The 25,104-nt window shown below is 39.4% G+C and overlaps 1 protein-coding gene across 1 annotated transcript; it reads left to right on the forward strand.

The window, feature by feature from the left end:
* Positions 1 to 846: 846 nt before the first annotated feature.
* Positions 847 to 19,929, forward strand: LOC110675318 (V-type proton ATPase subunit d 1). The gene is made up of 3 exons (XM_021839868.1): positions 847 to 1,147; positions 18,114 to 18,622; positions 19,043 to 19,929. Exons 1-3 carry the CDS (start codon positions 1,027 to 1,029, stop codon positions 19,457 to 19,459), a joined length of 1,047 nt encoding a protein of 348 aa, XP_021695560.1. The 5' UTR covers positions 847 to 1,026; the 3' UTR covers positions 19,460 to 19,929.
* Positions 19,930 to 25,104: the final 5,175 nt, after the last annotated feature.

Here is a 25,104-nt window from a genome sequence, read left to right on the forward strand (position 1 = left end):
CTAAAGCCCTGTCCCAATTTTAGTGCCAAACGCTTAAGTTTAGGCCAAAAACACACGTTTACTCAATTTTCTAATGTTTTCCGTTGGTTTAAGCCCAAAAAACATTTTTTTTAGATTTTGTCACATCCTTTGGCTTAAACTCAAATTTTGGGTGTATTTTGTTTTCCGTGTCCCTTACGAAATGTCAGATAGGAACAAACCCAGTGGTCGAACTAAAACCCCTGTGGTGTTTTTGTCGACTAAGCGAACGTCAAACATGATCAAAAGTGTCAAGGTTCATTTATGGACCAAATTTTTAAATTTAAGTTTAAACATGATATAGCCATTATTTGAGCGGGAAAAATTGCTAAAGTAGTTACAGTAACATGCTCTTTCGTGTTATTAAATAAAAACAAGATTTCATTAAAAATTTTAGGACCCAATTTTAGATACCCACCCACCCCCTCGTAACGCTTTTTGCATGAATATTTTGAAAATTTTGTATGAGCTGTAACATTTTGTGGATACCCACCCACCCCCTTCAGCGTTATGAAATTTGTGAACAGGCCCTAAACTCGAAAGAACCCAAATTTGGCTTATTTCATTGAATTTCGACGCACCTCTCACTGTTTTTGACAACATTGCTTTTGCGATAGAGGCAAAACAACCCAACCGTGGGTAAAAACTAAATGCAGTTTACTAAAATTTGAATAAAAAGAACTTATATTTTGGGTAGTCTGATTTCTCCGTGTAAAATTCTTTCAGGGTTGCCTCATCTTGTCTGAACGTCACACTCTCTCGCGTAAGCAAAACAGAGCTCCCACTTTCAAGCCATCCAGCATACGCCCATGAGCCTTCATCAGGTCCGAGTGCGAGTCATATGACACTTTTCAGAGAAGAAAATCGCATCTCTCAGCAAAGTCGCACTCGACGTCTCGCCTGGAAGGAAGAAAAGTTTCGTCCCGGAAGGAAAATCGTCCCACGGAAACCTCCCAAATCCGAGTCCGAGTGAAGTAAAGTGGACAGCGAAGTGAAGAAATCGTAAGGATGCCGGGATTCATGTTCAACATCGACGGTGGCTACCTGGAGGGCCTTTGCCGTGGCTTCAAGTGCGGAATCCTCAAGCAGGCGGATTACCTCAATCTGGTCCAGTGCGAAACGCTCGAAGGTAAATAATAATCGATATTCTGTTCCAGGGTCTGGTATTCGGTCGGTTCAAATGGTTCCCCATTTGAGTGGGTGCGATTTTCACGGGAAAAGAGGTGAAAAATTGAACCAAAACAGTACTGCGTGAAAAATTCCATCTTGGTTGATCATATGACCTTATCATACGAAGAAGGTTTACGTATGCGAGAGCGACAATGAATTAGGCCGAGGGGCTAAGCGATGGAGAAAATTTAAACTTGGATTTCATTATTAAAAACTTGTTAATATTCAATAATCGTTAAATTGGAGATATTTTTTCTATGTTTGAGAACTGATATAAAAAGATAAAACATAGAAAATCACACTCTATTTACTATGGCACAGTAATCACCTGATTCAGTTTTTCTAGAGTTAATCAAAAATAGATAATGCTCGAAGCTACATTTGGAATATCAGGGGTAAATTTTACACAAATTCTTACTGGGATTTTTCCATCTTCTATTTTCAAATTCTCGATTCTGCCGGAAATTCCACAAGTACGTCCAGGAATTCCCTAAACAATCTTCCTTTATCATCGTAAATTCACTCTCGAACTCTTGCTGAAACTTCCCAAAAAATACATAAAATATTTTTTTCAGAATTTCGTTTCACAACTCTGGCATATGAAAAAGCTCTTATAAAATTTGGCGATCAAGCTCACTAATAATGATAAAGAATTTTACTACAATTTCTATCCCCACAGTGGATGAATATTGTATTTCCAGGAGCTTCTCTTTACTGATTGCAATTTGAGATTTAAAATTAAAGCGTATGACTAGCTTTTAAGCGCCCCGTAAAAGATTTACCAGATTTTTCATAAGCATACTCTGTCCCTTGATGATGTTCATAACTATTGTAATTCAGTTAAATTACTTGTATACGTTTAAAGTAATTAACTGTTAAGATATACTTCGAATTACTAGAGGTAATTTAATCTTTATTTTACATGATGGCTTGAATTTATTCTTGACTAGTTGTCCCGGCATACTTCGTACTGCCCAGTAGGCTTTAGCAAAATGTCTAATTTGTTTTCTCGTTTCTCCAAATTTATCGATGAGTTTTTCGCATAAACACAAACACTTCGCAACCCTCGAGGAATGCAACAGCAAAGGAAACACGTAAATAGGTTTACTCGTTGTCGAGCCAACTCGTGACATACAATCACCATTCCATAAGCATCATGTTTTCTTTTCTGAACCTTTAATTTGGACTTATGTTTGTAGTTATGAAGTTACTTTTTAGTCACTATTTGGTCACTTCTTTGATGATTTTAGAGACTTTAGTGACTAAGTCACTATTATTTTGGCGTCTGTTCGCTATCAGGTCTTTAATTAAACATCTGTGAGTTTTCGAAGAGCTTCTAGTATGACATTAGATATTTAATCGACAACGAACCCATATATGAGTTCAGTTACAGTGAATCGCAGTAAGCCGTGCGCGCTGGCGGCTGCGTTTTGAATTTTCTGTAGCGTTTACTTCGGTTCCGCGTTTTTTGCATTTCGGACGGTGGAAAATCAGAGGGGTTGTGTACAAGACACGACCGCATGACGTTAACTACACCAAGTGATTTTTTACATTTGAATTTTAGGCGATTTTGGTGGTAGTTGGTCCCTAGTGATAAATCCTACCTCCGTTCTGGTCACGATCTTCAGATTATCGTGATTCGTCAACATTCGTATGGATAAAGTGGGAGGACAGAAGTAAAATTTGAAAGAAACGAATGCCAGAACAGGTATCCACCGGCGACGCCAAACGGACCAACGTAATGTGGTGTAATTTGGAATTTGTGGATTGAATACTGACACCTATATTTTTTTTGCCAAGCATCAATATGGATGACTCTCGAGGATTGCTTAACGTAAAAGGGGTTATGACAAGGTTGTGGATTTACTGGGTAAATCCATCACATTGGGGTTATGACTTTGTGTCTAGTCAGGAATAGGGTCTGATTGGTATGGTAGAATGCAATAGAGTTCGGAATTGATAGACAGACTTTGAGGAAAGAAGTTTTCAACGTAAGGCAGCAGCACCTTGGAACTTGGAGGGCGCAGATCTGGAGAGTTGGGCAGCTGTTCATGCTGGGTTACATTATGTAGAAAGTGGAATCTGTTTTGCCGCGCACAAATTATGGGAAGTATTTGAAAATGGCTTCTTGTTTAGATTGTGTAACGCAAGAGAGCATTTTTAGCTCTGCGTTATATTAGGAGGTTATTATAGTGCAAGGTCTACTGATGACTGTGTAGGTATTTTAAGGGTGATTGAATGAAAGTTTTGTTGAGGGTAGTTATTGTTGAATTTTAGCATTTCGTAATTGTTTTGAAATGTTTGTCGTACAATGAGAAAGAATTTTGGGGTATTTGTTTGGTTATTATTTGCGCTTTTGCACTTGTAAATGTTTTATTTAATAGAGATACTTTGTGTTAGGGAAGTGTAGGAGGATAAATTATAATTTATTAGAGTTTTCTGATAGAGGCAGAGTTCACATGTTACTTAGGTATTGGAAAGCAAATGAGAACCACATTAAATAATAGATAAACACTAATGCTCATATTTTTATATTTTCATTTCATCGCGGTCCTCATTGCCCGAGCGGAGACGATAAAACTCGAGTTGGATATAATCGACGCAACTACGATACGGAAAAGAAACAGATGAGAAACTATCGATACATTTATTTAACTATAAAAACCACGTTTTAACGTAATAACTTTATTTATTTCTTCTCGTTTCAGCAATCCAACAGCCAAACCATCTCTACTATCTTTTTCATTTCCTCTTCGTTACATTTATAGTCCCTCTGGTACTGAATCGAATGACGCATTCCGCTTTTTATCAGCGCTGTCTTTGCTGTACGTTGAGCATGGTGTCGGAGGTGGTGTGCTGTGTAAAACATCTGATGTGCTACACGGCACGCTACTTCCGGCATTTTGTTGGCGCGCGGGATGGGCAGTGCTGGTGATGATGTGGAGGGCGCTATTCGGTTCAGTGCCAGAGGGACTATATCTATTTAATGTATCTGAAACTTGTGGGACCGCTTTAAATACCGGCGCCTGCTTGTGGAAGATCCCGGTGTGCTAAACGGTATAGGACATGTTAACGGGGGAGGCTTGGTAGGTCCTCACCTAGCCCGTGTCTAGATAGGCGGACGGATGTCTGCCAGGGTGTGGATCGAGCAATTACAATTACAATTACAATTGAATTTTAGGCGATTTTCATAGTTGCAGCCTTCCTTTAGTTCAAACTCTAACATAATATCGTGACGATCCCAACATTTTAGATTTTTAATTGACACCCTGTATATTGCCGTAAGATGTAGTTAACATCAAAAGAAGAATGAGCGAAGAAGCTGAAAATGGTCTCCTTTATAGTGGGCTTCCCAATTCAAAAGAATCGTGGAAGACAATATGAACGAGTTTGGTTGCGTAAGAAAGGCGTCGACATTTTCCCAATTTTCGACAGTCTATCGTTAAAAATCAAGAGTTTTCTCCATTTTAGTAAAATGTTGTATAAATTTCCGACCGATTTGTGGGAAAATATTGAAAATCTACCGATAAATTCGTATCGTTATTCGTATTTGAAATCTTACATAATTTCGTGACGGTCGCAAGATTTTAGATTTTCATTTGACACCCAGTATATTGCCGTAAGACGTAGTTAACGTCAAAACAGATTCGGCTGATGGTGCTATGTCACCTGCAAAATTTGTCGTGATCCAGTTGTTCGCGATTTCACCGATATTATCAGATGCAATGTCATTCGGATTGTACTGCTTTGTGTCGTGACCAGAGTAGCTTTCGCCACTTTTTCTTAACGACGGCTGCAGTGCGTGATTTGGGAGTCGGATGACCCCTCAGCAAGACCTGAGTACCGGCGAGCTAGAGCGTGAGCTTTTTGCTCTCAGGATCGGCTTTTCGAGAGGCTAACCAAGAGCTCAATAAAAGAAAATACTCTAAATGAATTTCACTATTTTATTACGGTGTTACTCACAAATCTGTGTGGGCTGTGTGGGTGTTATTCGATGAGATGGCCGGCCGGCGCTTACTGTTGCTGCTATTGGGGTCAGTGGGTTGCTTTTGGGAGGCAGAATGGAGGCGAGGAGGTGGTACGTGGCTGCTCCACTCTTACGAGACGTCGGGTCCTCGAGGGTTAAACTCTAATCGGGAATGGCCTTCGACCGACAATGGGCGATTTTTCGACTTCTTCGGCGGTAGCTGGTCCTAATTTCAGCTGGGCGCTTCCAAATTGGAATAAGCTAAGCGCTATTGGGTCGTGGTTCTCTTAACCGTGTAGATGCGGTGTATCAATTATTTTACTGCCACTGAAGGTATTTATTAAAAGTTTAATATCAGCTTTTGAAGAGGCTTTAGCTGAACTCTAGCGTCTTACAACTTTGGCTATCACTATAGAAAGAGACCGAGCCAGCTTTTTAATTTCCCCAGTAGCCTACCCTTTCCATACCAAATTCCATTTTTCATCACTTTTTGCCAGTCGTTTCCTCAACTCGCGACAACTCCTCGAAAGTTTCCCCTGCAGCAGTTTTTATTGTGTTGTGTGCAATAGTGGTTATCACGCCCAATGGTATGAGTGCCCTAATATAGATGTAGTTGTGAACCTTAGAGGAAAACAATATGCACTCAGTCTAGAAAAACACCCAGAAACCGGGTGTAAATTTTTCAAATTGGGTAATATTTCCATATGCATTCTGATGAGTCTCGAAAGCGTGTTCAAGTTTATTTGAGGAAAACAAAAACAAACTGTGTATGACGAGCGTATGCTAGTCTACGTGTGTTCAAATGTCACTAAGGGACGATCCATTAATTACGTAAGACAATTTTCGGGGTTTTTCAACCCCCCCTCCCCCCATGGTTAGATTTTTTGTATGAAAATTAAATATAAATTGTATAGCGCGTAAGAAATCTCAAACCCCCCCTCCCCCCATAAACCCTTACATAATTAATGGACAGCCCCTAAGCTCTATGTTCTAAATGTGTTTTACAAATTTTGTTCTGTTTAACAATTATGATTTCTTTTTAATAATTTTACTTATTTCTACTAACATATTAAGTGTGCATGCATCTTGTAAAGATTTCTTTTAAGTTTCAATTACTTTTTAGTACATACATAGTTTAAGTTTAATATAGATTTAAGCAGGGCCGCATTTACGGGGGGGGCCGAGGGGGCCATGGCCCCCGGGCCCCCACATTTTAGGAGCCCCACAAATCTCGACAAAAATAATTGTAGTTGAACTAGTTGACCAGACAAACCTTGTTTTGTCATGCAGTAGGCTGTTTGAAAATGCTAAATAAAATTCTACTTAAAAGTGCCAATTTTCTTCTCCAGTTTATCTTAATTTTCCCATGAAATCCTTCGACTTATTGTACACACAAACACGTCATAACACTTCAAAAATCATATTGTAAAAAAATCAGGTGAATCCTTTGACTCGTTCTCAATCTATTTCGTCACAAACACCATTGCATTTTTATTTATGTAGATAGATTTTTACGAATAATTAGTATCAATGTAATAGCACATAGTTTTTGGAATCGTATCACATGATTTGAAGGATTCAAGGGGTTTCCATAAATTTTGAATAATAGGCGAAATTAAGGCTAAATCAACTCAAATAAAATTATTAAAACAAAATGTATGAGCATTTAGAATGGGAATTGGTTGACTTGACGACAAACAAGAAGATTAAGAAACAGTTAAAAACAATTTAGACAGATAAGTACAGGCCATCCTTCTGCTTCAATTCCTACCGATTTTCTAACGTGACTTTTCCAACTTTAACAAAAGTTTTCTCAACGAATTGTATGACTTGGTTCGAATGCAATTTAAATATCTGTAGATCAAGTAGATCACGGCTTGATTATTATTATTTTTTTTAGAAAATGACTATCCATAAAACTGCATGGCTGGTAGTAGTTACGTGACTTGAATATAGAAACTTAATAAACCTCTAGTTTAAAAAAGAGAACAAAAAAGCCCAGTTAGGAACCGACAAGAGACCGAAAATGGCCCAAACAGAAAACAGAAAAACAAAACTTAACCTAATAGGAACCAGAAGATTAGAGTTCAACTACATCATAGAATCAGGCCAAACATTTTTTTTTTTTGAATTTCTCGTGACATTATGACAATATTACTGCTCGTATTACTGTATGTTTGTCTTAATGATTTTCTCTAAGAATTCATTAAGTGATAATTTCCCGTGAAATTCCTCCAAGAATTTTCCTCATAAATTCCTCCAAGAATTTTGTTTCGAATATCTCTCTGGATTTTTTAAGGGTAGCCATATAAATAAACTGAGAGATTTCATCAGGAAATTCTACAAAAACTCTTTCAGATATTTTCTAAATGAGCTTTAAGCCCTTCAGGATTTCATCCGGTGATTCTTACATCGATTTTCTTAGTATATCCTTCTTACGTTTCGAACATTTTCATAAAATCGTTGTAAGTCTTCTTGAGTAACAACTGCAGAATTCCGTTGAAGGATTAGTAAAAAAAAAATACCTGAAGGAATTCTTTGGAAAAAATCGGGGTAATCCCTAAGAAAATTACTGGAAGTAGTATCGTTGGAGTGCGCAAAGATTTCCTGGAGAAAACTCTGGAGAAATCCTCCAAGCATCCTGTGAAAATTTGCTCACAGAATTTCTGGGAGAATTGGAAGAGGAATCTCTAGAATTTCTAGAGAGATTCCTCTATGAGTCTTTGAAAGTATTCCAGGTGAAATCTCTCGACAAATCACTAGAAGATTTCTTGAAGTTTTTCGAGACATGTGAGACGAAATTTGTGAAGAACCTGCTGAACGGCCGCGTTATAGGCTTCGAAATTAAAAAAAAAAAGACACGGACACCGTCTTCAGCCATTTAGCTGCACAGACTGTAACTTAACACTAGACAACGGACAAGCATGCTCCAGTGGTACAACCGTGAAACATTCCTGACGAAAAGTTTCAATGGCTGGAGCGGGAATCGAACCTGCACCCCATGACACGATGCGATTAAATGTCTGACGACACTAACCGCACGGCCACGAGGCCCACATTTTCTCTGGCGCCTGTAGAATTTTGCATCAGGGTTCACTGCAATCAGAATAAGGAAACATGAGATTTTGAAGACAATTTTGATAAAAATAGTAACCTTAAAGATCTTCCATTGAAAATAGAAGCTTTTCATAGAATTGTATGTTATTCATATTCATATGTATTATTCATATGTTCAATAACTTGAATATGTATGATAATCATAATTTAAGGGAACCAAACCTTACTGACTTTTTCTTTTTATTCGGCATGATTTTGGATTTTATGCCCCAACGGTAACAAGTGAGAAAATTCTTAAAACCTCACTGCACGCCATGTTCTGTTGTTTTTTTTTCTCTACGCTCCGACAAACAGAGGGCAGTGCCAGTGCCACCCGCTTACTCGCTGTCGAAGCGCAGTGTCTGTTGTTGCCATCACATTCTGCTCACTAGTGCTTCTGCTGCTGCTCTGTCCCGCTTTTTCCACCGATGCTCTGTTCTGCTCTTTCCATCGATGCGTCACTTACCGTGTTCATTCAAAAATTGACCTCAGAGCATTTTGTATTATTAAATTCATATTGGTTCACCATATTTTATGACCGGAAGAATGACCTGTTTGTAAACAGCAAGCATGCTCTTCAGAGACAAGGTTGACTTTCGGTTGATCAGTAGGTATGGACCAATGCACGAGTTCACTATTTGACGTTTTAGCGGTGCCGTGTTATTTATGTGACCATGGAAACCAGTGAATTAGGCACCGCTCAAACGTCAAATTAGTGAACTCGTGCATCGGTCCATAGCAAGTGCGTCCCACTCGGGTTCAGATTGGGTACCACTTCTAGTACTGCAAAAGGTACTCAAGTTTGACAGATCGCAGTACACTTTTCACGGCATTCTAGATTTTGCTTTATTACCTGTGTGTATTATGTGCCATAAAATTTTAGGCAACTGCAAAGGGTGCATTTGGTGACCGTTTTGTCAACCTGTTGTCTGAAGAGAAGCTTGCTGTCTAACTTTAAACCAAGGTAGTCGGCCACATCAGACCATTCCACCGTTAATCCACCGAGGCTGATTTTACAATCCTCAGCCGGAACAAGTCTGGGGGATTGGGAATAGGGGAAGAGGATGACCTCGGTCTTCGCCGCGTTGAAACAGATCTATGATACAGATACAGCTGTTCAAGTAATCTGGCCAGACATTCAGGTCTATCTGTAGTCGAGATGTTAACGCTCTTGTGTATCTACCGCAATAGACGACTGAGATGTCGTCAGTGAACAGCGATAGAGAGCCGCCTTCAGGGAGCTGAGGAATGTCCAAGGTGATAGTTTGTATAGTAGAGGGCCTAAAATACTTCCCTGTGAAACACCTGCGGGGATGTTGAGAGGGTCTGAGTTGACTCCATTGAGGGAAACCCTGAACGTCCTGTCACACAGATAGTTTTTGATGATTTTCACCAAATAGGTGGGAAGATTGCAGCGGTGCAGCTTGTACACCAGGCCGTCATGCCAGACGTTGTCGAATGCTTTTTCAACATCGAGCAACGCCATTGCGGAGGATTTGGCGAGGGACTTGTTCCGCCTGAGGATGTTGGTTACTCGAGTCAGTTGGTGCACGGTTGAACGACCGCGTCGAAAGCCAAACTGTTCCTCGAGTAAGATGTTGTTTTGATCGGCTGCCGAAAGCTGTCGTCTGTTTATCGCTTTTTCAAAAAGCTTTGATAACCCTGAGAGAAGGCTGATGGGTCGATAGCTTTTGGACGAAGAAGGATTCTTCCAAGGTTTCCTGATGGGGATGACTTTTGCTGACTTCCACGACGAGGGGAAGTAGAGTCGGAGGCACTGATTGAAAAGTGCCAGATGTTGAAAGAACTGGAGACTCAATTGCTTGAGCTCCAAGTTCAAGATGTTGTCGAAACCTGGGGCCTTGATGTTTTTGGATGTTTTGACATAGGCTAGCAATTCGTCAGGAGTGATCACCAACTCGAACGAGATCTTGATAACTGGGTTGACAGAAAGGGTTTTGCTCACCTGACCAGATGTTGTTACGTGCTGCTCTCGTGCCACGGAGATGGCCTCTTCGATGTTCTGCAGCTGCCGAGTCACGTCTTCAAAGGACGCCAGGGGAGCCTCGTATCCGATGTTGACGTTGACACACCGTTGGAATCGATCCCAGTTGCGACAGGTAGTTGCGCCGGGTGACTCGATGTCGGTTGACCAGGGAATTAACTTCGGACACCACCGGGTGGTCCGAGCTGAGGTCCTAATGAATGACAGGCTGGGAGATCCGTCCATGTTGGTCAGGAAGACATCTGTGTTGTGCTACATCGATTTATATAGTTTGGTTACATTTGAACAGCTATGTATGGTAAAACGAGACAGCTGGAGGTGGTATGCCGAAATATAGAATACTGAGTCAGTTAATTTTGGCGAACTCTCGGACCAACCAGGCTGCGCAATTTGAAACCTTTTGGTTCGCATGTGCTTTTTGTTCAGACCGCACGCGGGGCAGAGGAAGAATGGATAGATAGCGACTTAGCGATGGGCTACAATTGTCGCATATGGATGTAATTTCATTCTCTTGCACTTTTCGAGTGCATTGATCAGTTTGAGGCGGATGGCCTTTGGGTTTGTTTATGTTCATGGGTTTCGGTAATCAATGGTTCTCAACCAGGACACATCGATGGTTGAGTGGGCCCGGACCGGCTCAGGCGGGTGGGTACATCCGAGCTCAGGATGGTGTAGTGGCCTTCCTCCAGGTCCCATTGTAGGATGAGGCCATTTCTGTTACGCTGGGTATTTCCCCATGGATGCACTGCCCCTGCCGCCGAGTCTGCTTGATGAATTCTTGTTTTAGGGCCATCGATGTTCCGTCGTTGATGGTAACTTGCTTCGGGCAGTACGCCGCGATGATTTTAATTGGGCCGATGGAGTTTATCACCAGAACACCAACGGCCCCGATGACTTGCAGCTGGAAGTTCGGCAGCAGGATGCAGTTTATGTTGTTCCGCAAAGCTATATCGATGCTATATCGGGAAACTGTAAATAATATCAACAAATCATCCGTGAAACCTACAAATGCAAGAGGATGTACATTTCAAGGACAATGATAGAATGCAATAATGGCGCTCAAAATTGACATTCATAAAAAGTTTTAAGGTGGTAATGAGATGAAATATATCTAAAATTACAGCTAATCCGCCTAAAATCTTAAATTGGTGTGTAAGACATAAATCAGGTAATGCCAAAAATAGATTGTGGTTTACACAGCCAATAAGCGAAAAGACGCATATTTCACATTTAGACTCTTAAAACTTTATGTTATAACCGTCATATTAAGAAACCATTGTATGAAAATTGAGACAACACCCCTGCTCAATTTATATGCACATGAGGGTGTCCAAAATGTATAATATAGACAGGCCGCAAAAACGTTATTTTGGTAGCTAATGCTGCACTTTATAAACTTTGTCTCCTCAGAAACTCAAAGTACAGTAAAACATTTAGCATATAAGTAACATTGAGTACTATTATATTAGTACCTTATGCAGTAAATCGAGAGCCGTTTCCCAGTGCGCATCGTACCTTCGTGCTGTGCGTACACGAATTCTCTCTGCTCTTGGAAGTTTTCTTAAAAACTACCTAAAGCAATAAAACAGTACTTTTCAGTGCTACAAAAACAGTACTTTTCAGAGCTAAAATTTAAAACGGTACTTTTCAGTACTATTTTTTCTACTATTGATCCCTTTACGATCCTTGTTTGGACCCGTGCCTTCGATTTTACGTTGGACCCGTTGGCGAAAGCTAGCGGTGGTAATCCTTCTTGGACACCGTCTTGGGAAAAAAACCTCTCGAAGGTCACGTCTTCTTTCGTTTATTAACTAAACACGGTATCAACAACAAACAAAAGGAAGGGTGAATCTCTGAATTCACAACTTCTTTCCAAAAAAGTGGGATTTAAAACTGTCACTAAACGTGGCAAGAATGGAAGAAAGGGCGTTTCTCAGGAATGCGAACTTTCTTCCAAGAGTGAAATGAATAATTGTATCGAAATGAGCAATCAGTTCGATGCTCTTGACAAATTTTCCTAACACCAAATCGAAGCAGCCTCTAGCCCAGGCTCTTTGATTCAAGCGAGGAAGCAAAGAGTGTCGCCTATCGTGGTCAGTTGTTCCGAATTTGGGGGATTTAGGCAGGAGATCTTGAACTCCATTAGGGGAATCAAGGTTTCCTTCCAAATCGCAAAGAAAGGAGACTGTCGCGTTTTGCCGGAAACTCTTAAAGATCGAGAACTTCTTCTCAAACATCTTGAAGAGAAGAAGCACATTTTTTTACTTATGACGACAAAACTGAACGTTTGTTCAAAGTTGTCTTGAAAGGTCTCTCAAGTGACTATAAGTCACCTGAGGAGATCAAAAATGGAATAAATAATTTACTTGGAATTTTTCCAGTCCAAGTAATCATTATGAAAAAGAGAACCCAATCTGGCATTGTTCGGAAAGGGCTTTCTCAAGAATTTTATTTAGTTCACTTTAACAAAAAAGAACTAAATAACATTAAAGCTTTAGAAAAAGCAAAACTTTTGTTCGATGTCCGTGTGACGTGGGAACATTTCCAGAAACCTGGAGGAAATTACCAGAACCCCACTCAGTGCCGTCGGTGCCAAAAGTGGGGTCATGGTACAAAAAATTGTCGCATGGATGCTAAATGCATGATTTGTGGAGGTTCTTCTCACGCCAAGGACGTCTGTCCAGTGAAGGAAGATACCACCAAGTTCATATGCTCTAATTGTGGGGCTAATCATAAGTCCAATTTTTGGAATTGCCTTTCACGCAAAAGAGTCATTGAGGCTCGAGCCAGGCAGATGAAAGATAATATCCGTTACGATAACGATCGTTTCCGGAATTTGCCTGGTAGAGTATCGAACAATGCTCATTTTTCAGTTAACGATCTCTTGATTAGGAATCATACCCACCAGGAAGATCATAATCATGCTCATTCACAAACTAATTTTAATCCGTCGGGTAGCCGTTCGAATCTTTCAAATTCGAATGTATCTACCCACGGTAAATCCTATGCCGATATCGTAGCAGGTAATTTGAACTCCTCCCCTATTCGTACTATGAGTACCCATTCTACTTGTTTCTAATCAAATGGAAAAAACCCTACCGCCACAGGTAACTCCTACTCCACTTCTTCGTCTACCGAAAATTATAATGGGAATTTATCAGATAATGTACCCACTTCAAGTGATATGTCTGCCTCTGATTTTAGTTTTCTAACTGAACAATTGAATCTAATGATTGATGCAATGTTCAAAGCCACCAATATGACTGAAGCAGTCCAAGTAGGTGTAAAATTTACAAATAAAATTGTTATTGGATTACGTTTTTCTAATGGATCCAAATAATAATTTAAATATTTTAAATTGGAATGCTCGTTCTCTGAACGGTAAAGAGGACGAGCTGTTTAATTTTCTCACAGCTAATAACGTGCATATAGCAGTTATTACCGAAACTTATTTAAAACCTGGATCCAAACTAAAAAAAGATCCTAACTTTTTTGTTTATCGTAATGATCGACTTGATGGGGCATGTGAGAGTTGCAATCATAATTCATAGGCGTATAAAACATCAACTGTTTTTGTCATTTGAAACTAAAGTTTTTGAAACTTTAGGTGTTTCTGTTGAAACACAGCTTGGTAAATATACTTTCATAGCTGCCTATTTGCCTTTTCAGTGCTCTGGACAGCAAGTTAATTTGCTCCAAACTGACTTGCGTAAATTTACTCGCAATAAGTCAAAAAAATTTGTCATTGGTGACTTCAATGCCAAACATCGGTCATGGAATAATTCTCAAAGTAATTCCAACGGCAGAATTTTATTTGATGAGTGCTCTTCAGGATATTTCTCAATTCAATACCTTGATAGCCCTACATGTTTTTCCTCTTCTAGAAATCCTTCTACTATTGATTTGGTCTTAACCGACTCTAGTCATCTTTGTAGCCAATTAGTTACTCATGCAGATTTTGATTCTGATCATGTCCCTGTTACATTTCAAATATCCCAAGAAGCGATTATCAATCCTATCAGCTCCACTTTCAATTATTTACGAGCCGACTGGAATATATATAAAACGTATGTTGACTCTAATCTTGATGTTAACATTTCTTTAGAAACTAAACTTGATATTGACAATGCTCTTGAAACTTTAACAAATTCCATTGTTGAAGCCAGGAGCATCGCAATTCCAAAATGTGAAGTAAAATTTGAATCCGTGATTATAGACGATGATCTTAAACTCTTGATCCGTCTTAAAAACGTGAGGAGAAGAATTTCAACGCACTCGTGATCCTGCTATGAAAATTATATGGCAGGATTTGCAGAAAGAAATCAAGAAACGTTTTACAGATTTAAGAAACAAAACTTTTGAAAATAAAATTTCTCAATTGGACTCTGGCTCTAAGCCCTTTTGGAAATTATCTAAAATCTTGAAAAAACCTCAGAAGCCAATACCGGCATTGAAAGAGGAAAACAAATTATTTCTAACTAGTTGCGAAAAAGCTCAAAAACTTGCTATGCAGTTTGAAAGTGCGCACAATTTTAATTTAGGACTTACTAGTCCAATTGAAAATCAAGTTACTCAGGACTTCGAAACTATTCTCAATCAAGAGAACGTTTTCGAAAATGCCTTTGAGACTGATTTGGAAGAAGTGAGAACTATTATTAAAAAATTCAAAAATATGAAAGCTCCTGGCGATGATGGAATTTTCTACATCCTCATCAAGAAACTTCCAGAAAGTAGCTTATCATTTTTAGTTGATATATTCAACAAATATTTTCAAGTAGCATATTTTCCTGACAAATGGAAAAATGCTAAAGTTGTTCCAATTTTAAAACCAGACAAAAATGCTTCCGAAGCTACTAGCTATCGTACAATCAGTTTGCTTTCCTCCATCAGTAAACTTTTTGAAAAGGTTATTTTGAACAGAATGATGGCCCACATCAACGAAAATTCAATTTTTGCCAATGAACAGTTCGGATTCTGCCATGGACATTCGACCACTCATCAACTTTTACGTGTAACAAATTTGATCCGTTCCAACAAATTTGAAGGCTACTCTACTGGTCTTGCTCTTCTAGACATAGAAAAAGCATTCGACAGTGTTTGGCATGAAGGTTTGATCGTAAAATTAAAAAACTTTAATTTTCCAACATACATTGTTAGAATAATTCAAAGTTATCTGTCAAATCGTACGCTTCAGGTTAATTATCAGAACTCCAGATCTGAAAGACTTCCTGTAAGAGCTGGTGTTCCTCAAGGCAGCATTTTGGGACCAATATTATACAATATTTTCACATCTGACTTACCTGAGCTACCTCAGGTATGTCAAAAATCCTTGTTTGCAGATGACACAGGCCTCTCCGCCAAAGGACGAAGCCTACTTGTCATCTGTAGTCGATTGCAAAAAAGTTTGGATATTTTTTCTTCATACTTGCAAAAATGAAAGATTTCTTCTAATGCTTCCAAAACTCAACTAATAATATTCCTACATGAACCAAAAGCTCTTTATTTGTAACCTTCAAGTAGACATGTTGTCACGTTGAGAGGGGTTCCAATAAATTGGTCAGATGAAGTTAAGTATCTAGGGCTCATGCTAGATAAGAATTTAAGTTTCAAAAATCACATTGAGGGCATTCAAGCCAAATCTAACAAATATGTAAAATGTCTCTATCCACTTATTAATAGAAAATCAAAACTTTGTCTTAAGAACAAGCTTTTGATATTCAAACAAATGTTCAGGCCAGCCATGTTGTATGCTGTACCAATATGGACTAGCTGTTGTAATACCAGGAAAAAAGGTCTGCAGAGAATTCAAAATAAAATTTTGAAAATGATTCTGAAGCTCCCCCCTGGTATAGTACCAATGAGTTACATAGAATATCCAATGTTGAAACATTGGAACAAATGTCAAATAAAATAATCAATAATTTCAGGCAAAAATCGTTACAATCTTCTAATGTCACGATTAATGCGTTATATGTTTAGGTTAAGTTAAGTTAAGTATATTGAAAACGTTTTTTTTTCTCTTACAAGCAGGTGAAATCAACTCTCGCATAACTTGTGATCTCGCCCTAAAAGCCATTGGTAACTGAGTGAGAGGCTTGTTGTTACCGAGCAAACGAATGGATTTAAACGTTATTCAACTATGCTACGATGAAGAGAAGATCTTCCTCTATCTCCCAGTGGTGATAGTTAGTTTTCATCCAGGTTCATCCATTTCCTTAGAAATAAAGAGTTACACACTCGGTTACCAATGGCTTTTAGGGCGAGATCACAGGTTATGCGAGAACTCACCTGTAAAAAATCTGAACTGCTATGGCAAATGAAATGTAATATGTTGTTAACAAAATGTTCATAAAATCTTAGATTTGTTTTGCCAAATAAGGATGATAGTGTTGTCTAATAACACAGAATACCTAGATATAAGAAATAATGAATGTAATGTTTGGAATGATACTAATAAAGAAATTAAAAAAAAAGAAGAGCCGTTTCCCGGCCTATCCTTAGCCTATCGCAAGCGAATTATCAGAGATTTTACGTGTTATACTTGATTCATCAAATAAGGGAAATGAGCAGACAGACAGCGTGAATGAGCGCTCAAACTGCTAGAACTTTACGAATTTTAAATATTTTGTTCATTTATAAACAATTTTCAATATGAAATTTTGTGATGGAAATTCCAAAAGTGTGTAACATGGGTTTGAGACCATGAAGGTAATGAGTTATGAATATCATGCAGAGCACCTCATTAATTTTCGAGGACATGTGCCCAACATTGTATTGGAAAAAGTTTATTAGAGACAAATTGTGTACATGGTTAAAAAGTGTGTACATCATTAAAAAGTTGAATAAATAACACTGCGGAACACGTTTTTGTCTCTAGCATCAAAATACCTCTATTCACTTAATTAAGGGTTGCTGAATCCATTGCCGTTTACAGAAATATCATAGCACGTCTAGTTTTTGAGATATTGGTTGTTGAAAATGCAAAAAATGACTATTTCAGCCAACTTGCATGCAAGTTTGCCAGCTTGTACGGCAATTTATTTGCTTAATTTGCCACAGAATTCAAACTTTATGTGTATAACAATACTTATCATCAAAGTTTGTAGTACTTTTGACCCGGAAAAGTTATTTTTTGATGGTTTAGAAAAGTATTGTATTTTGCCATGTAAAAGAAACGAAGAATTTTGTATGGAGACTTCAAGCATATTGAAAAAATCGGTTTAATCTAAATTTAATCGTGCTATTTCAATCAAAATACATCTAAAATGGAAGTTTTGGTCCTCTTTTGCATGATTGGTGGATAAGATCACAAAAAAAATTGATAAAATATACTTTAAATTTTAGGTAAACATCAATAAAATCAATGTTTCATACAACTTTGGCGACCTGTAGCTAAAAATTGTGACGTGCTGGGAAATTTCTGAGAACGGCATCAGATTCAGCAACCCCAAATCTACTAAAGACACCTAATTTGATCCTTGAGACACGCAAACATGTCATTTTTGTTGCGCTGTGTAATGTATAAAGTGTGTAAGGAATAAAACGAATCAGCAAGATCGGTCAAAGTTACCCCCTCGGTCCAAAGTCACTCCGCTCGGCTGTAGTCTCCTTTCTTCGCGATTTGGAAGGAAACCTTGATTCCCCTAATGGAGTTCAAGATCTCTGGGCTTAATCCATCAAATTCGGAAATACTAACCGCGATTAGTAAAAATTCTTCGCTTCTTTACTTGAATTGAAAAGCCTGATCTAGAAACGGCTTAGATTTGTTCCGCCTCGAATGCACCGTGAAATTATCAACCTCTAGCTATACTTCAATGCACAATGACTAAACCACTTCAAACCTCTCTTCCCGCACAGATTTGAAACTGCACCTGCAGGGTACCGATTATGGCCAGTTCCTGGCCAACGAACCGTCACCGCTGGCGGTTTCCGTGATCGACGACAAGCTGCGCGAGAAGCTTGTGATTGAATTCCAGCATATGCGCAACCACGCGGTGGAACCGCTGTCCACCTTCCTGGACTTCATCACGTACAGCTACATGATCGACAACATCATTCTGCTGATCACCGGTACTCTGCACCAGCGCCCGATCTCGGAGCTGATCCCCAAGTGCCACCCGCTGGGCAGCTTCGAGCAGATGGAGGCCATCCACGTGGCCGCCACTCCGGCCGAGTTGTACAACGCCGTCCTGGTCGACACGCCGCTGGCCCCCTTCTTCGTCGACTGCATCTCCGAGCAGGATCTGGACGAGATGAACATCGAGATCATCCGTAACACGCTGTACAAGGCGTACCTGGAGGCGTTCTACGAGTTCTGCAAGAACATCGGGGGCACCACTGCCGACGTGATGTGCGAGATCTTGGCGGTAAGTAACTCATTGCTGCATAGTATAACAGTCTCCAAAAATCGTCTCATTTCGCAGAATGTATCATTTTTAAGAAAACTATTATATTCAAACGGGTCTGGGTCACTTGGCATAAAGCCATTTGGTTATTTTGCCATACGGCGTTATGTATGGCGAACCGTCTTTTCCCCCATCAATAATTTTCCTGAGGGACGAAGTTCCATTTCAACCACCCCCAATAATTTTAACAAAACATCGTATTTGAATCATATTCAGTTAACACTTGTTTTAAATTTCCTATGTCGCATATTATAAACTAGTACAAATCTGGGGATTGAAACTCTGCGGAATAAGATTCTGGAGTGTGGTTTTCCAGGGAATGTTATAGAATCTTTCTGCACTACACTCTTCACTCTAACAATACCATCTCCTTACTTTCAGTTCGAAGCCGATCGCCGTGCCATCATCATCACGATCAACTCGTTCGGCACCGAGCTGTCCAAGGACGACCGCGCCAAGTTGTATCCCCGCTGCGGACGCATGAATCCGGATGGCTTGGCTGCCCTGGCCCGTGCCGATGACTACGAGCAGGTCAAGGCCGTGGCCGAGTACTACGCCGAGTATGCCGCCCTGTTCGACGGATCGGGCAACAACCCCGGCGACAAGACCCTAGAGGACAAATTCTACGAGCACGAGGTCAAGCTGAACGTGTATGCCTTCATGCAGCAGTTCCACTTTGGGGTGTTCTACTCGTATCTGAAGCTGAAGGAGCAGGAGTGCCGCAACATTGTCTGGATTGCGGAGTGCGTGGCCCAGAAGCATCGCGCCAAGATCGACAACTATATTCCGATTTTCTAAATTTGCGGAAATCTATTTACTGTTAAGCAACCATTTACCAGCAAAGGATAAAAAGTTAGAAACACATTCCTCCATCTGTGTGCTTGTTGAACTCGGTTGGAAACGGAAATAACCACCCCAAAAGTATTGTTTCCTCTTTCGGTTCTCACTTTATCAATTGGGAGAACTGCGCCAATATGTGAATCGGTGGATTATATTTTCTCCACCTTTTTCAGTTCTGTAGAAAATGCGTAGTCGTTTCTGTTATTTTTATTTTATATACACTTGCTTTTGAACAAAATTTATTTTTATTCGTACAATTCATTTGCCGCTATGATACTGTACAATATACGTCGATAAGAAAGTAAAATGTTTATGTATTATATAATTATATAGATGGAACAATTAGGTACCCCCACATCGTCAAACCTACATATACTTAAATGTAAAATGGTGAAATATACCTATAACGTTTAGATGCCCTGGAAAAATTCAAAATTCTATACCTTATTCAATCCGAAAATCTGGGTACAATTTCACCGTAAAAGAAATCGATATCTTTTGTTCGTTTTTTTCATTTTCCATTACATTAAAGATGGCGACACGACTCCAAACTATTCCAATATTGCTTGGGCTGAATTGCCACCCAAGAATTGATCTGAAGCTTCACCCAGCACTTCGAAAATGGAATAGCTGGCTCAGGGCCAATGTAGTCATGCGATGCTCCATCGCGAGCTAGCTCATTAGCCAATTCATTTCCAGCGATGGAAGAGTGGCCAGGTACCCATGCAAGGTTCACAGGGTTGACTGAATTCAGTTCCTCAACTTGAGTTCGACATGCGACAACAAGCTTCGATTTTGAGTTGGCCGAAGCAAGAGCTTTGATAGCAGCCTGACTATCTGAACAGAATATGACTTTACCCACTACGCGCTAGAGATGGGCAAAACGGCTCATTTCAGTGAACGGTTCCGATCCAAATCACTCCTTTTAGTGAACCGGATCTTTTGACCGGTTCAGTGGCTTAACACTGAACTGAACCGTGCGAACGGAAAAATGAACGGATTGCTCCCTGCTGCGCGACATGCGTCGCTCTCTCATTTTTCGTAGATTCTTCCTCAGAAACTCACGACATACTCGACCGATTTGGGCTTATTCTACGACTGGCGTGAGGTGACAATTGTCGGTGTCGTATAGCGAGGTGACAATTCTCGACTCGAGTGAAGTGACTCTCCATTTGATTTGCACGGCGAGTCACTTCACTCGAGTCGAGAATTGTCACCTCGCTATACGACACCGACAATTGTCACCTCACGCCAGTCGTAGAATAAGCCCAATTGAGCTTCACTCTCTATCTTTCCTCTGCCTGTATGTAAATGGGCGGGGCAAAATAGTTGTTTGGCTGTGTATGCTAAAAGTGCTGAGCTGCAGTTAACTGTGTTTGCATGTGTGACGTGGCGCGCAAAGCAAGGCACGTGTCAAGCGTTTTAATAAAGCCGAGAAACGAACGAAGTAGAATAGGGGAAAACAATCGTTTCGTTCTTCTCCCGGGTCACTTTTTGCCAGATCCGTGCTGATCAAATGAACCGACTCTCGTCAAAAAGGAGCCACGGATCACTCGTTCTTTTGAGTGATCCGGATCTGTTGAACGGCTCCGAATCTTTTTGCCCATCTCTACTACGCGCTGTTGAAGTGCTGATTTCACTCCACAAGTAAGAGCAAATATCTTCGCCTGAAAACTGTGCAGTGTCTACCAAGTGAGTAAAACTGATTCAGCCATAGGGTAAAAGCACCGGTTTTGGCCAGTCTAAAAGAAAATGTCAATAAAAATTGAATGGGAAGCCGTATTTATACTACAAATTTGGCAAATGCAAGCTTTAAATCCATATTATGTAGGGTGCCGGTACCAATGGTTGTAATGTACCAGTAGATTGGACTATGGAATAAAACGTACATTTTTTGATAAAAACGACATGTGCTATTTTTGGTGGATAGATCGCCTCTAGTTTAGTTGATTTGCCAAATTTCAGTTTTTTATTTCATCAGAAAGTCATATAAATAATTAAGTTTACGCAAAAAATTTGCTCCCTTGCACCAATAGTTGCCGTCGTGTTCCAGTAGTGGATCAACGGATGGAAGCAGTTTTTCAAACGGATGTATAAAAATGAAGAAAAGTCCCAGAGATGTTCTTAATGCGTCATTCGAAAGATATTAGCTGTTCAAAGGGAAAAATGTTAAACCTGTGTAAAAATTTGCCTTTTTGTTTAAAATTCCTTGTATAATTCCCAAACGTCTACTACTGGAGCACTAGCGCAACTACTGGAACACGTGTACCAATAGTGGCTCAAGCGATTTTATGTTTAAAAAATAGTTTTATCACTCTTTTTATATTTTTCCCATATAGTAGAGGTTGAAATCTTTCTGTTGACGCCAAAAGATCTCTGCTAAGGCTTTTCGTTATTTTGTTGTTTTTTTATAGTTTAGGTAGTTCACTAATGGCACCGACACCCTATGTATAATATCAAAACTGAGTTAAAACCATTTTTTCGCTTTGAAAATCCCGTTGGTCAATATAGGCCAACGGAACCAGTTTCGGCCATAGATTTAATTTCGATTTCTAAATTGGCCAATTGCATTGATTACTCATGAGTGGCCAAATTAGGAGTGCTCTGGCCAATTTAGGTGTATGGGAGTTAAAATTATAAGGAAAATGAATTGTTTTTCTTATGTTTTGAATTAATTTGTACGAGTAAATAAATGTAACTCTATACTATGAATGTAATCTACTGAACACAAAAGGTTTCATGCTGATTAGATATGTAAAACGGTGTATAATCCACTATGGCTACAACTGGCGTATGGCCAAAACCGGTGCTTCTACCCTAGCTCACGAGAATATATTGTGCATTCAGATTAACTTTAGACCGAAGTTCATAAGAGAAATGAAATATCATCAACGAAAGTTCGCCGAAGTTCGGCGTCGGCATTCTACCGAAGTGCTACGCCGACAATTGCATTCCTTATGGTGAAGCGGCGTGTAAGTCAAAGAATCATTAGAATCATCATTGATGTAATAGTAGTAGTGTCGCCTTTCCATGTATTATTTCAAAACAAACAAACAAAAATATAACATTTGTGTTAAGCATATTTTTATGTAAACACATGGGAAATTTAGTAGATTGACGAGTATTGGAAATCAAAATCAACTCTTCAATCGTACATATCAAAAGAAAACATTACAATTTAATGAAGGGCAACGAAATGTCTCTGTTTTTAATTGGTTTTATCGCATATTTTTGTTATGCATCGGTACGGTTTATGTTTGCAAGGGATGACGGTGTTGCCAGGTGATTGATGACAGATTTTTTCTAGCAATTGTTATATGCTTGTTTTCGGAACATTTGCTGCATATCATAAAAACTTATCATTTTGCAAATAGTTTTCCATCACGAGATCACTGATTTAATAAAATTTTAATGATTTTTGTGATCAATTCACATTAAATGCTATGATTTTACAGATAGCAACTCTGACATCACTGCGCTCAACGATCGCGATGATTGTGCACACACGATAGACGCGTCCCGACGCATCCCGACACATCGCACTGTGGAGCTTTTCAATTATTTCGGGTGGTCCAAACTGATAAACTCTTGGTATGATTTTATGCTTCGTAGAGATGGTTTTTGTAATTTGAGAGAATCGAAAAACAAACAACGTATGAATTTCAAGTTTCTATGCTTTGCCCAACCTATCCGCACTGAAAATTAATACAACAGAAAAAAAGTTGGATATTTTAGACTATAAACACAGGCATGTCTCAGTGTGCGGTGGCGGCGTCGATTCGCAGCAAGTGAAAACCACCGCCATAATAGTTTTGAGTGTTGCGGTTGATAAAACTTTATAAATATTTGATTCCCGTTTGAAATGTGTTCCTTTAAGGGAAATGAATGAAAGATTTGTTTAGTGGAAGTGTAGTGAACGCAATATGAAATCCAAAACACAAATGTTTGCTGCAGAATTACAATGGAAAAGGTAAGCACCTTCTATTTACAAGTGTAGTTGTGTGAGGCAATGAAATGCGGCATAAAATCGGAGATTTTTTTTGAGAATATAAATCTCATGTATATTGTCGCCACATTGATAATGCTGTACCTGAAAGTGTTGATTAAATATTGAAATACCACCTGAAGCATTTTTCTTCGCATAAATAATCCATTAAATCAGGTGATAAGCAGTTATATTTCATCGATGTTGCAAATACCAATACTATCATAACAATATGTTAATGATTTTGGAAGAAGCCATTTTGTGATGACGCACCAAAAGGCCTTATGCTTCGGCGAAGCACTAAATTAGAATGCCGACGCCGTACTTCGCCGAAGTTTTGACTGCCGAACTTCTAATTGTCACTCGAATTGTCAATACACCAGCACCTACCTTCAAGGAGGGAGCCATCAGTGTAACATACCTACTATATTGTTTGATATATTTCTTTCCAAATAGCCAGACGTCCACTCTTCCCGCGAAGGGAATTGTGTGGCAAATGTCTTGTAAGAAAAATGACAAGCAATTGTGATATTATTTGGAGCAATTTTATGTGATAGTTTTTGTCTGTTTGTTATCGATCGTTAAAATAACATACACCCAATAAGCAAACAAGAGCAGTATAAATAAAATAAGTATGGTAAAATTTTGAATCTCTTAGCTTCTATAATGATAGTCCTTGAGCTACTGAACAACTTTGCCGAAGACGCCATCTTTCTAAGTGGCCAGGATCCTAAGATAACCGCAAAGCAAAAGTTTTATGCTCACAAGCGCCGCCTGGTGGCAAAATTTTGAATCTCATAGCTTTTATAATGCTAGTCCTTGAGCTACTGAACAACTTTGCCGAAGACGTCATCTTTCTAAGTGGCCAGGATCCTGAGCTATCCGCAAAACAAAAAAAATCTATGCTCACTAGCGCCGCCTAGTGGCAAAATTTCGAATCTCATAACTTTTATAATGCTAGTCCTTGAGCTACTGAACAACTTTGCCGAAGACGCCATCTTTCTAAGTGGTCACGATCCTGAGCTATCCGCAAAACAAAAATTCTATGCTCACTTGCGCTGTCTGGTGGTAAAATTTCGTATCTCATAACTTTTATAATGATAGCGCTTGAGCTACTGAACAACTTTGCTGAAGACGCAATCTTTCTAAGTGGCCAGGATCCTAAGATAACCGCAAAACAAAAGTTTTATGCTCACAAGCGCCGCCTGGTGGCAAAATTTTGAATCTCATAGCTTTTATAATGCTAGTCCTTGAGCTACTGAACAACTTTGCCGAAGACGTCATCTTTCTAAGTGGTCAGGATCCTGAGCTATCGGGAAAACAAAACTTCTATGCTCACTAGCGTCGCCTGGTGGCAAAATCTCGAATCTCTTGGTTTTTATAATGATAGTCCTAGAGCTACTGAACAACTTTGCCAAAGATGCCATCTTTCTACGTGGCCAGGATCCTGAACTATAGGCAAAACAAAAATTCTATGCTCACTAGCGCGGCCTGGTGGCAAAATTTCGAATCTCATAACTTTTATAATGATAGTCCTTGAGCTACTGAACAACTTTGCCGAAGACGTCATCTTCTAAGTGGTCAGGATCCTAAGATAACCGCAAAACAAAAGTTTTAT

The sequence above is a fragment of the Aedes aegypti genome, chromosome 1 (genome assembly GCF_002204515.2).
Source record: "Aedes aegypti strain LVP_AGWG chromosome 1, AaegL5.0 Primary Assembly, whole genome shotgun sequence".
Lineage (NCBI taxonomy): Eukaryota > Metazoa > Arthropoda > Insecta > Diptera > Culicidae > Aedes > Aedes aegypti.